Here is a 13,031-nt window from a genome sequence, read left to right as displayed (position 1 = left end):
TAAAAATTAATTATTTATAAATTTTTTTTTATACAAATATAATATGACGAATAAATTGTATATTATATCACATACATGTAGTCATATAGTACCTGTTAAAAACTTGTGTGTATGGTTTAATTTTTTTTCTTTTCTGTTAACTCTGTAACAGTTCATTAGAGAAAAACCTCACTAATAATAAAGATTTCTGCGCCGTACTGTACATGTTTAGACATACTACATATGCCGTATGTAAATACGTGGAATATTGCAGAGATATCAAGTTTTTTCATGTATAAAATTTTCGATCAAAGTGCCAAGAGAGAGAGGTATCTCCATGCCTAATTTAAGTATCTTGATGATTAAATCTCAAATTAAAATTTTATTAAATTAATATTTACTTGATATCAGCCGAGGAACACATTTTTATTAATTACTTATATCATTAAAGATATTATTCGCTAAACTGTATACTATTCAATTGGCTGTATAAAAACTGGATCTCTTAGTTTTCTTTCGAAAATAAATAAATGAGGAAAATATGCAGATTTTGAAATGCTCTGTATATTCGTCCCGGATCACATATGTAATGTATATATATGTGATCCACGGAAGGAGGATTAGAGTAGTAATCGTACATGTGCGCGTTCAGATTTAACATAATTACCATACGGGTTTGCTACAGATTGCTTATTGTTCAAATCAATTCTTTTTTGTCGAGAGGATTCATCCCCTCGTCACCACGGGATTAATGTTGTAAGGTGATGTACGAGTTATTGTACTTTCACGGCCGTCAACGTCGACGAGCGACGTACGAGCTCTTGAATCGCGCCGAATGATTTTATTCGTTGTAGCGCTATAAAAGCACTTTCACGAGGTAGCCGAGTGATTTAACCCCCCGCGGTTCCGGATCATCTCGAAAAACGGGTCCATATATAAAATATATTTTTTTACTTTAATGTTGTCGACGTTATGTGATAACTGACTCACGTACATTGTAGTGATTTGTAAAAGTTTGAAGAATATAATTTTCAATTATAATTATCGATTGAAAATGTTTGGTAAAATAAGGATATGTTCATAAACTATAATATATGATGTGTTAAATTCAAAAAATTATGAAAATTATGATTTAATATTTGAAAAATTGAAAACGTGAATTATATTATTTGTACGATTAAATCCGTGCAATGTATTATAAAATATTATGTACGTATTCTCTGAAAAATCAAGTTGCTGGAAAAAGCAAGTGCTTTTATCTCAGTATAACGAAATACTTGCACGAGATAGCAGATAACCGCAATATGGCATGGCTAATTTTTCGCATTTCTACGCTTTATGTCCGTTCTCACTGTTAAAGCTGAAATTTAATAACCTCGCCGCGGAAATTTTTGTGCGCTATAGTTATTCCGGTGTAATTAAAACAAGGATAATTAGCATTTTGTATCGCAGAAAAATTTCACATAAAAAAACGGAGAATTTCTCAGAAATTCGCATTCTTCCGTTTCTGATGCACGAAAATAGCGTGTGCTAAAAAATAGTGAACTTTAACAATTCTAAAATGTTTAATCCGTCTCCAGAACAAAACTAAATTAAAAAATAATTCCGTGATTTGATAAAAAGAGAATAATTGTAGAAAAAAATGCTAAACAACATTCCTCCTCAAATAAGGACTGAAACATATCAACTTTTAAATTGTATATCACATGTTTTGACTATAATTATATAGTGTACATGTTTTAATCATATTTATCTATAACTGCAGATTTAATATAAATTATCTTTAATATAGACAGTGAAAATTTGACATAAGCCAAGTTATGCGATGCACAAAAAAACAATTGTGATAAGTATTATGTAATTTGTTCAAGTAAATCAATATTATTCTAAAAGAAATGCAAAGCTTTACTTAGAATTTTTATTTTCTAAAATTTTACATTTCTCTTATATCAAATTTTCAATTAGTAGATAACGTCGGAATAAAAATTGAGGCATAAGAAATGGATTTCATGCGAAGGCACGTCTCGAGAGAAAAATCGAACGAGAGACAAAACGCCATTGGGAGAAACAGAGCTGCGCGTTTTTTCGAAAGACGCGGAAACGCGATGATGCACTTGCCTGATCGAAAAACGGTAATTATTCACCGACATTGGCATATACACGATATAAAGGGAGACGGCCGCGAATAATAAGAAACCATCTGCCCGAAGCATCGAAAGTAACGAGGACGACGATTGATGTCCCGTTTTCCGGGCTTGCGCGCGCAATGTACACATATCAAGAGAATTATTATAAGATATCCGCGTATTAAAATAAACCACCAGGCATACATCCGCGGCGCGAAACGACGAGAGAAAAGAGAGATATTCCTCTCGTTAAAATGACGAGTTATCGAAAGATTGTATTTTTCCCAGAAATAAATGCTCTCTTGCTTGTTCGATGTTTTATCTCCCTCCCCGTATAATATTGATCGAAATGCACCGCGGCTCGGATTGCATACCATCATTACGAATATATTACGTGGAATATTTTTAGATGATTCTATCTTCTAACTCTACGATTTCATAAGAACTTCTCAATTCAAAGAAAATAAAATTATTACAAAATTATTTTTATAATGTAAGAATAAACGACTTGTTTCTAAATTCTCAAAAAATAAATTTAAAAAAATTTTTTAAATATCCTTTTATACCACATTTTTTATTTTTATAATTTTTGAAATCATACCTTCTTCATATTATTTTTTCAGGATCTTAATGTTTTATGTTAGTTATATAAATTTATTTTAACAATGTATGCGTAGAAATTCTGTCAAATATTTAAAGATTAAGAAATGAGAGATGCTATAAATATCTCGCTTTTAATCGCTACCTTCAACGGCACTTATAAATTCATCAGTGTTTTATCGAGTATCTCCCGTTTTGCATACCGGCGCCTAATTATATCGTAACTCACTCGCGTGCAACGAGTTACTCTCAATGTATCTACCACGAATGCGCTTCATATATTTTGCACGTAGAAAGCGCGTTTTCGAGCTATATTTCAAGCATGCGTGTTATTCGAAGGTGAAGCTCGATGCCACACAAGATGTCTGGCTCGAACATATGTTCAACGCGAATATCTTGAATAATTTAAACATCCACTTTTATTTTCGAAAAGTTTAAAACTATAAACCGACACTTTAAAACGGAAAACGAAATCTTAACATATTTCTTATCATGTTCAGGATATTTTTCGTATTTTGGATATTTTGCTGACCCTTGTATTTTTTAATTCTGACATGATCGAGTTAAAAAACAATAAATTCTGACACGCTAAGTTCATGCCACTTAAAGTTCAAATCCATACATGAATCATGCCTGCTTCAAATTATACATTCAGATAGTTGAATACGTTATACATATATTATATCGTTCTATTTTCGATATCTTTTGCTTGCTATTTCGTTGTTTTTGTTTTGCGTTAAGTTTAATATACGTATCTTATAGCATTTTTATTCGCACATTTGTGATGTTATATTACTTCTATTACTACAACATGCATGTGTTCTAATACTAGAATAATGGTGCTACTTACCCCAGATCCATCCTGATCACAACTGATCGCCGGCGGCATCGTCGACGCGGGAACCCTGGAAAGATGCACGGCAGCAGCGAGTCATCCTCCGATTTTCGTGGACGGTCCATGGAAGATTTGCTCCGAGGCTCAGGCCATCCTGCATTAAAGAAGAAGGGCGAAGGTCATTATCAGACGAATGATATAGAGAGCGTACGAAGGGCGCCACGCAACAAATCACGATGTTTTGTCACGGCGGCGAAGGGCAATGCGCGAAAGAGAGGAGGCGTCGTTTGGGCAGACCGATCGCCTTAACTTTCAGAAGATTAAGCTTCCCGTTTTTTTTTTTCTCGCCCAAACGTCGTGACCAAGTTTTAATGCGCCATCCGTCGCCGAGCTGGCGCTTATTAGATTCGGTTCGAGTTCCACTTAAAGCTTTACGACTTGCCTGAAAACACTAATGGCTTAGAACGTGAATGATCCAGTAATTATTTCAACACATGTCGCAAATGTATGTAGATACCGAATAAAAAGATTAAATATATTCAACGCGTTTTTTTTTTTTTTGCACAATGCAATAATATAATCGTTTCTTTAAACATTATAAATAGAAACGTCTAACGACGCAATAAATTTAAAATTGATGATATCTGAACTGATTAAGCATGACAATTATTTATTTTCTTATTTTTATGCGATAATAATACGATTATTTATTTTATTAAAAGTTAATTAGCAAAGTTATTTGATAATTAAAATCGATGACTTTGCAGCAAATTAAGCATGATAATTATTTATAATTAAATTATGCTAGAAAAATAGATAACATTTATTGATATAAAAATTGTATCAGTTTCAAGATTGCAACAGACAAACGAATACAACTCTTCATATTTGGAATAACTCCGATAACTTAGTACATGCTTCCGAGTACCAAGCATGTATATAAATTAAACGACTACTGGAAAATGAAAATTTGAGATTTAACATTCCAAGCATAGTAGATTACAATGTAAAATGCCGCAAAATACACACATATTATCAATAAATGATCGATATATATATATATATATCATATCTTTTCATTACTTAAACTCAACCATTACTCAAATAACCGTGATAATTTTGCTTGTCGCGAGAGGTAATCAAATGCGCGGGGAAAAGATACGAAATAGAAATAAAGATCCGAATAAAACAATTTTTAATTTGTATGCCTTTTGTCGCTTCAATTTATACTTGAAATGTAATCGCGCGAAGTATTTACATACTTTGATAGATAGCCGTCGCCTCGGTACGCTCTTGAGTTGTCAATCGTGAAAATTAATTAATTGCACAAACTAATAATTGTCAATTGTCAAGAAAATTGCGTTTCACGTCTCTTGATATACGTACTTCTCGCGACCGCGTTCCATAGAGTACTGCGACAACACAGAGTGTCTCGGGCTGCCTACCTGCCGCTCGAGTCTCACCTTCGCGAATGACAACAAAGCGATGTAAAAAAAGAATCAGCGCGCTGTAGAATTTAGCGTCTTTTTTCTCTCTCTCTCTCTTTTTCTTTCGTAAATACATATTCAGTAATATAGTACACACATTAATATTTATATTAAATATATCAGAGATTTTTTTGGTTAACTATCCGGATCAAATAGACAAGTACGAATGATCATAAACAAATATCAGCACACAAGCGCGAAAAAAGGTATTAATTATTTATTTCTCTTTTATCTTTTTATAAAATAATTTTTTACAAAATTATTAATTATATAACGTTTTTTTCATTGATATTCGGTTATATTCGTTCGTATTCGTTCTTTTGATCTCAATTCTTAATACAGCAAAGTCCTGGAATATATAATTATCGCCACGTTTACTTTCTTTATATACGAAAATATGCAAGTACAACTTTCATAACTCTCGAATGTTTTCCAATATGTAATCTCGATTCTATTTTAGCTATTTTATTTTTATCGGGAATACCGCGATTATATACGCGATACGCGAGAGAGCACTTACGGAAAGATCAGACAGATAAGAGTCATAAAGGCATAATTTACAAATTTACAGCACTGATATATTAAGTCGCTATTCGGCGGGTATAAAGAGGTGTCTACGCGGTTTTCTGATCGCGAGACAGCGTGTGCGATCCGTTTGTGTGAACAGCTGCGAAGAATATACGAGTACGTGCGCGCGCGCGCGAAAGAGAGAGACAGAGAGAGGGAGAGAGAAACACGGCCCTATGATAAATTACGTTACGAAAAATTCACGGTAAATTCGTCCCAGTATTCCTCCTACGTCTCGTGTCCTCGGAGTCGCCTTTCCGTCGACGTGCTTGGCGTCTTCGACTCTTTGTTCGCCAGACGATCTTTGAACGCGTGAACACGTTCGAAGATCACATACATAAGATTAGCGTGACCATTATACCAACCGTATCAAGAAGCAAAATAATATGATGACATATGTAAAATACTTGAAAAAGAATATTATAAAACTGTTCTGCCGGGAAAGAAAAGCGAGAATAAAAATGTTATATTTACAAAGTTATATTTTAATGTGGTGCTTATATTTTTCGATATTAGATAATTATGCAAAAAACATTTTTTCCAACAAATGAGATTTAGTACTTTTAATATTATTCCCGATTGGTGTATTTTCATAAAAAACCGATATTTTTCATGCCTTCCAATCAATTGTACATTCTTTTCAATTTCTCGCTTATATTTTACACAATCTTACAATTCTCATATTAAATGCATTTTTTTTTAAATTAATTAAATATATCAATAAATTTTTTTACTAATATAAATGGACATATAAATCCCCTGATTAGGCTAAATAGTGCTCCTTAATTTCGGAACAATGCTTTGTATTATTGCTCGTCACTCACCGTCGTGCCTGCTCGCCTAATCCCACTCGGTAGCGGCAGCAGCAGGTGAATCTTCCGGCCCGATCCACGTGGCATACATGTCCCATATAAAACCCTCGCGCACCCCCGCGTGCAAAAAGATCTACACGTCGCCGATCTCGATTTCAAATTCAAAAGTGCACAATTATCCTCCCTTTATAGCGTCAAAAAAAAAAAAAAAAAAACGCATCACTGTGAACGGTTTCGATAAGGGAGTGCACGGTACGGAAGGGTAGAGGGTTGGATACGCGTAAAGGACACACGAAGACGCGTGTACGCGTAGACGGATCGCAGCTTCCGGTCTCCACGTGAACTCGGCAGGATGAGGATGACGGACTTGCCGGGCGTGTGTGGCGCGTACGAACGCCGCCGCGACAGAAATGATAGTGGCAAAAGTGGGAGACTCTCCGTGAAATATATAAGTCCGCGGGATGGTGTGGTGGTGGACCACACGAGTGAGCGAAGGAGGAGGAGGAGGAGGAGGAGGGGGAGGAGGAGGAGGATGACGAGGAGGAGGAGAAGCGCACGCATCGCATCCCTCCGTGCGCGCACCGGTTGCGCATCGTGCTGCGTAACATCCCGCGGGATTTATAGCAATAATTCGGCGATTAACCCGTGATTATTCGCGTTACCAAGCACGCGCCTGATTTAAAAATGATAAGACAAGTTTATGTAATAGTTACGAAATGTTTGAATTATTTATAAGCGTACACAATACACACAGACACAAGAGGTGCCTTTCTCTGATTTATCGAAAAGTATTTTAGAAACAAAATTTTTTGAATATTTATGTATTGTTATTTTCAATCAACATTTTGCTGTGAAAAGAATGACATTTTATTAGTAAAATTTTTGAATATTTTTTATTTTTATTGAAAATAAATCTGCAAAAAACTTTTCTTTTTGCATTCTTTATTAAAAGCAAATTTTAATAAAATTTTTGAATTAAATAATAACTATAAATATGCCTTATTATCATCGTTTTTAAATATTCACTTGCAATGGAATATTTTAATTTCAGTTTGAAATTAATGTAATATAAATAATAAGATAAATTTTTTTTTCATAGACGTATCTCATATTTTGATTATCTTAAAAGCATCGAACAGTAATATTGTTTTATTCCGCAGATATCTTTATATTTTTATAGATATGATACAATAATATTACAACTTCTCGTATCTCTTTCTCAGGAGATAGCAGGAGGACCATTCAAAATGAAACTTTTCACAAGCAACCAGGACGGTGTACGCAAACGATTTCTACACAAAGCAGAGGCGCACGTTGACTATGTTATCAGTCATTATCGCGCTCATTTTACCGGTGAATCTCATCTAGATAATCGGGAGCATTGTTTAAAATGGCGTTATCTGCGCGTTAAATAGACTGACGGAAATCCCGACGTGCCCCTTTTCCTTTCTCGCGCGCCCTTCGCTCCCAGTTCAACGAACTGTAATTGTGGTACGGATGGGGCCGTAAAATTCTACCTACGAGATTAGACTTGTGGCTTTTCCTTTATCATCCCGGTACAACGTTGCAAAAGAACGAGAACTGCCTGAGAGCAGCATTCTCTTTTTCTTTTTGTTTTTTCCATTCGCCCTTTTTCGCTTTCTCCTTCCAGTTGCGCGTCGCTAATCGCTCGCGAGTTTTTTTTTTTTTTGTACTAGCGCGACGGATCGCGCGTAAAATACTGTGACGAATTGCGACGGAGCCGAGAGAACTGGAAGTGTCTTATAACGTGCGATACGTTGTAATGCAGAACCAATTACGTTGAGCAATTAAGTCCGGTAATTAACCCGCTAGCAATCAACGTCCTTTGTGAATGTCAGGCATAGTCTTTTTTCACTTGCAATATTCAAATGCAGTCCTAAAGTCTTTCAATAGTTTATAAAAGAGATAAATTCCTCCTATTTAATAAATTAAAATCTGAAAAAAATAACGAACGTACCAACACCAATGTAGAAATAACATAATGAATTTTTAAGATATAAAAAAGAGAAAATGATCGAAATAATAAATAACAAATGTAACTATATAAATGTTAAAATTTAAGATAGAATAAAAAAAATTGTGTCTCAATCAAAAATAAGTGAACACAATAAAGAAAAAATTGAAAATTTTTAATTATGATTCTGCAATCAACATTAATGATCGAATTCAGGTTGCACTGTCCAACTTAAGAGCAACATCATTAAATAAATATGCGATATATGATAATTCGAGGAACACTTCAAGCATTTATTTATTTTCTATCGGACATAACAATCCAGCCAGTGATATGGCAGTAGTCTGCCTGCATCCTCGAAGCATTGAACTTTTTTATTTACCACACAACGGGCTGCAGTTATTGCATTTTACAGCACATTTAACATTCTTAGAGTCACAGATCATAAAACAATACAACTTATTAATGCGGAATCTTTAACAAAATTCCTGAATGAGTAAGAAATAAACTGTAAAATATATATAAAGAAAATAAAATTAAAAAAATAATGTATAATCTCTTTCAATTTAAATATTCTTTGTGCAAATTTATATGAATGTTTATATTAAAAATTACAGCAAAATACATATATACATATATACATGAGATCTAACATATCTGCAATTCCAAAGATATCATGATTTTCTATTTTTCGGTTTTACTAGATATCGTCGAATTTGTGGACGCGTCTTGTCAATCGGTCGACTATCTCGCTCAAGCCTGCTAACAAAGAACCAGTCATGGCGATTACCTGTCGAATGCCATTGTAAAATGCGACATTCATAACCGTCCTTCGAGGTGGTCGGGGCCTTCGATAAAAGTTCAGTCACGCTGTGATTTATTAATTATAAAGCATTGTGATCCGCGCGAAGCCGCATAGTTGCGGTTTCACGGTGATAAAGCAGCACGCGGCGCTAAGGATTTCTACCTCGAAAATAGACTGCCGCTTGATCGGCGATAAACGCCTTCGCGATTTATTTAACACAACGGCTTTCAATTGATGGATTAATGCGGAACACACTTTCTTTTATCACCCTCCTCCCTCCCACACACACACTCACATATTGTCAATTAAAATTCCAATTTCAAATCTCAAATCCTAAAAATCAGATTAAAACAGTTATTGAAAAAATAGAATAGAATCAAGATAGAAATAGAATAAAGCCAAAATAAAGGGGATAATACCTTTATGTAATAATAAAATTTAAAATATAATTAAAAAATACCAAGTCTGTTATAAAAATTTTAACAAAGTAGAAAGATCTTGAAATAATAAGTGAATATAATTTATCGTTGCATAAAGATAAATAAACATAAGAATAATTAGATAAAATAGAATGAGAGAAAAGAATTGCATTTTGTTCTCGTTATAAGGCTACAAATTGTACACTTAATTAAATGAAATATAAACTAGATAACAATCAGGTTTGAAATTAAAGTGACATTAAAGACTACAAAAAATCTTAGGTGACAAAACAAGCAAGAGGCGTCCCACGATGCTTCATTGCTGGGCCCAGATTGCGGCCCGTATGTTTGGCCTAATAGCCCCTTAACTGGTTATATCATAGTCTTTTGGGCCATTTCTCATCCCAACCTCCGTTAACATTTACATACTAAACGCCTGTACGAACAATAACTTATGGTATAACATGATAACTCTATATAAAACAGACAGTAGGTAGTTAAACTATATCAATCTTTGATATAGTTTGAATTAAAATAATATTATTCTTTTTAGTTATATTATAGCATTATAATATATATAATTTACATTTTATAAACTTCGATTAATTAACTTATTACATATTCAATTAGTCTAAAAATAATGAAAATTTTTTTTATCTCATTTAATCTTTGTCTTAACAAGCGCTTGCTAAGCGATGTATAATTTAATTTTAATGAATTGTATATTAATTTTAACTTAACTAAAAAAAGAGAAGCAAATGCAATTTAGAGATATTATAGATTTTGAATCGTCCATTATATAGGATGGTGTTTATTGCAGTCTGTGAAATAATTTATTGACATCTATATTTGCAAGGAAACTTTTACTTTCATCATTAAGTCGTCGACAAGAACAACTCTCGATTTTCATATCGACGACTGGTGTCAGACCTTTCGCCACGCGGAAAATTGAAACCGCAACATCATAAAACCACCTCGTTCAAACGAGCAAATATAGTGAAACGTAGAGAAAAACTGACTTCTTATGACTTCCATTAACCTTCTTGAGAGAAATCCACGCGATCGTTTGCTATGCCGGTAATATTTCAAACGAGTTTGTTATTGTAATTTTTCGAAAGCGATACATACATCTAGGTTGCCGTGTAATGACAAAATACCGCATGAGATTAAAACGCAATCACTGATTAATCCTTAATTGATTATCACGTTTTAATTCAGTATGATAATTTACACACGAGTCAATCTACATGATTAAATCGTGATCGACTGAGAGAATTAAATTAATCACTCGGAACAACAGTAATTTAATAACAATTTAATTAATTTGTTAAATTAAAAGACCATTTATTAAATTTAAATAGAAATTTTGAATGATATATTAAACACATATGATTTCATTATTATTGCTTTGGACTGGAGTGTATTTCCAATTATTTAAATTTATTACTATTTGATTATAAATTATTGCATTGCAGTGTTGATTATTGATATTGACCAATAGAATTTGTATATATATTTAATTCCTTCTTTATTAAAATATCTAACTTCCGTCATTTTAATTGTGAACTTTTCATATTATTTACCGCGCGTCGTTTACCACTCCGAAAAGAAACATCGCACGATTAATTGATTAATAGCTGGTTTTTAATCTTGTTAGCGGCGCGATCCCCGGAAAGATTTAAGCGGGTAAAAAGCCGTGATTTCGCGAATCTACGAAGAAAAATGGGTACGCTTGCTCCCTGGATCGCGCCCAATTCTTCCCTTTTCTTTTCGGCGATGCACGATTCTGCTCAACGCTTCGTCGAATTATACACCATGACCTGTAATTTGGACACTATTTCACATGCCGTAAGCATGCAATCACGAAAAGGTGTTCCCTTTTGTAAGTGGTTCCACCTAGATGAAGAATTTATCGGCTAACAGCCCTTCCTTGAGATTATAATACACGCTGCACATATGATCCGATCGAAGATTACGGTATTATGATGCACCGATACACCATACTAAACGTTTAATACTTTCGTCCTTTCGATTCGATGGTATTATAAAACTTTCTTGATTTCATGTTGAGAAATTCTTACGTGGATTGTGCAAAGATCATCGCAACTGTTTTTTTTTTTTATTAGTTGTAATTAATACTTCTCTCTCTCTCTCTCTCTCTCTCTCTCTCTCTCTCTCTCTCTTCTTCTGCTTCTCTAAAATGTCAAAAAATTTTATATGATTCAATTTATTTAAAATATTATATAAAAAAGAATATATATACACATATACACACTCAAATGTGTATGTATAAGGAATTATTTAATTTTCTATGTCATTGTAAAGTGATGAAATACTTAAGGATATAAATCGTATTTGTACACTTGTGTGTGTGTGGATTCATATATTCAATATCCTTACATAGATGTGTATTCGTCATTGAGTAAATTCTCGGAAGGAGGATGAGACAGTCCAGGAAATGTGAGATCTCGAATGCGGGAGACCGGAAGAAACGCAATAACATCCAAGAGATTTGATTTATTCGAGAGGAAACGAATCTCTAGAGTACGTCGTATGTGTTCGAGGAACAAATATCCGGCCACTCGAATGGCAAATCAATCGGAACAAAGATTGAACATATGCATTTGATTACATTTTGTCCTTCTAAGCAATTTTCAGCATATTTTCTCTGGTTATATACATTCATTGTTAATATTTAAAGAAACAGAAATTATATATATATATTGATAGTTTTACATCTATTAGAACTGCAATAATCAGATTGCAGTTTAAAATTTAATAATATGACATCATAAATTTTAAATTGGAAAATATATATATAATATTTCCGAATTATGCAAATATTTACTTTGTTTTAATCGAAAGTAAAGGTTATTTAGTTACATAATACTTTTCAATTAATTCTGAGCACATTTTTAACCTTTTTGTGACAAAGATGTACCATTAAGTTCATTTCGCAACAACCTCTGCAAATCGAGATCATAAGTCCAAAAGAAAGAATCGAGAATCTTCATTAACCGGCAATTTTCTGCGCAAACGATTATTTGAAAAGCATCGATTAACGTACTGATCGTTCAGATTGGTTCACGGAAAGAGGAAGTCTTTCCAAAAAAGAGCAAGACAGAATTAGACCTCACATGTCGAAGGTAAAACGCGTTTGTCAAGTTTCTTGGATCTCACCGACAAAAGTGCGCGCATCGCGCTTCATCATATATAAAAAAAAGAATAATTAAATTCATATTCAAAAATATCCCGAAAGCACGCCCAACTTATGGTACAAATATGAAAATTTATAATATTGTCTTAAATAGACAAAACTCTGCTTTTATTTAATACTGGGTATTAAAAAAAAAACATTCAATATTTATATGCTAGGTATGACATTTTCAGCCCAATACTTTGTAACTGTGTAATCGCCAAATCGCA

General features: G+C 33.5%; 1 protein-coding gene across 1 annotated transcript in view; it reads right to left on the bottom strand.

Annotated features, from left to right (window-relative positions):
* The window catches only part of LOC115245334 (thrombospondin type-1 domain-containing protein 4-like), a 71,744-nt gene extending 66,492 nt beyond the window's left edge, over positions 1-5,252 (bottom strand). Inside the window, exons 1-2 of the mRNA XM_029823613.1 lie at positions 4,803-5,252; positions 3,556-3,694 (exon numbers count right to left, since the gene is read on the bottom strand). Coding sequence (XP_029679473.1) covers positions 3,556-3,665 — 110 coding nt within the window. The 5' untranslated portion in view covers positions 3,666-3,694; positions 4,803-5,252. The remainder of the gene's footprint in view (positions 1-3,555; positions 3,695-4,802) is intronic.
* Positions 5,253-13,031: the final 7,779 nt, after the last annotated feature.

Source organism: Formica exsecta, unplaced genomic scaffold (assembly GCF_003651465.1).
Source record: "Formica exsecta isolate Colony F162 unplaced genomic scaffold, ASM365146v1 scaffold947, whole genome shotgun sequence".
Classification (NCBI taxonomy): Eukaryota; Metazoa; Arthropoda; class Insecta; order Hymenoptera; family Formicidae; genus Formica; species Formica exsecta.
This window is presented reverse-complemented; position numbering and strand designations above follow the sequence as displayed.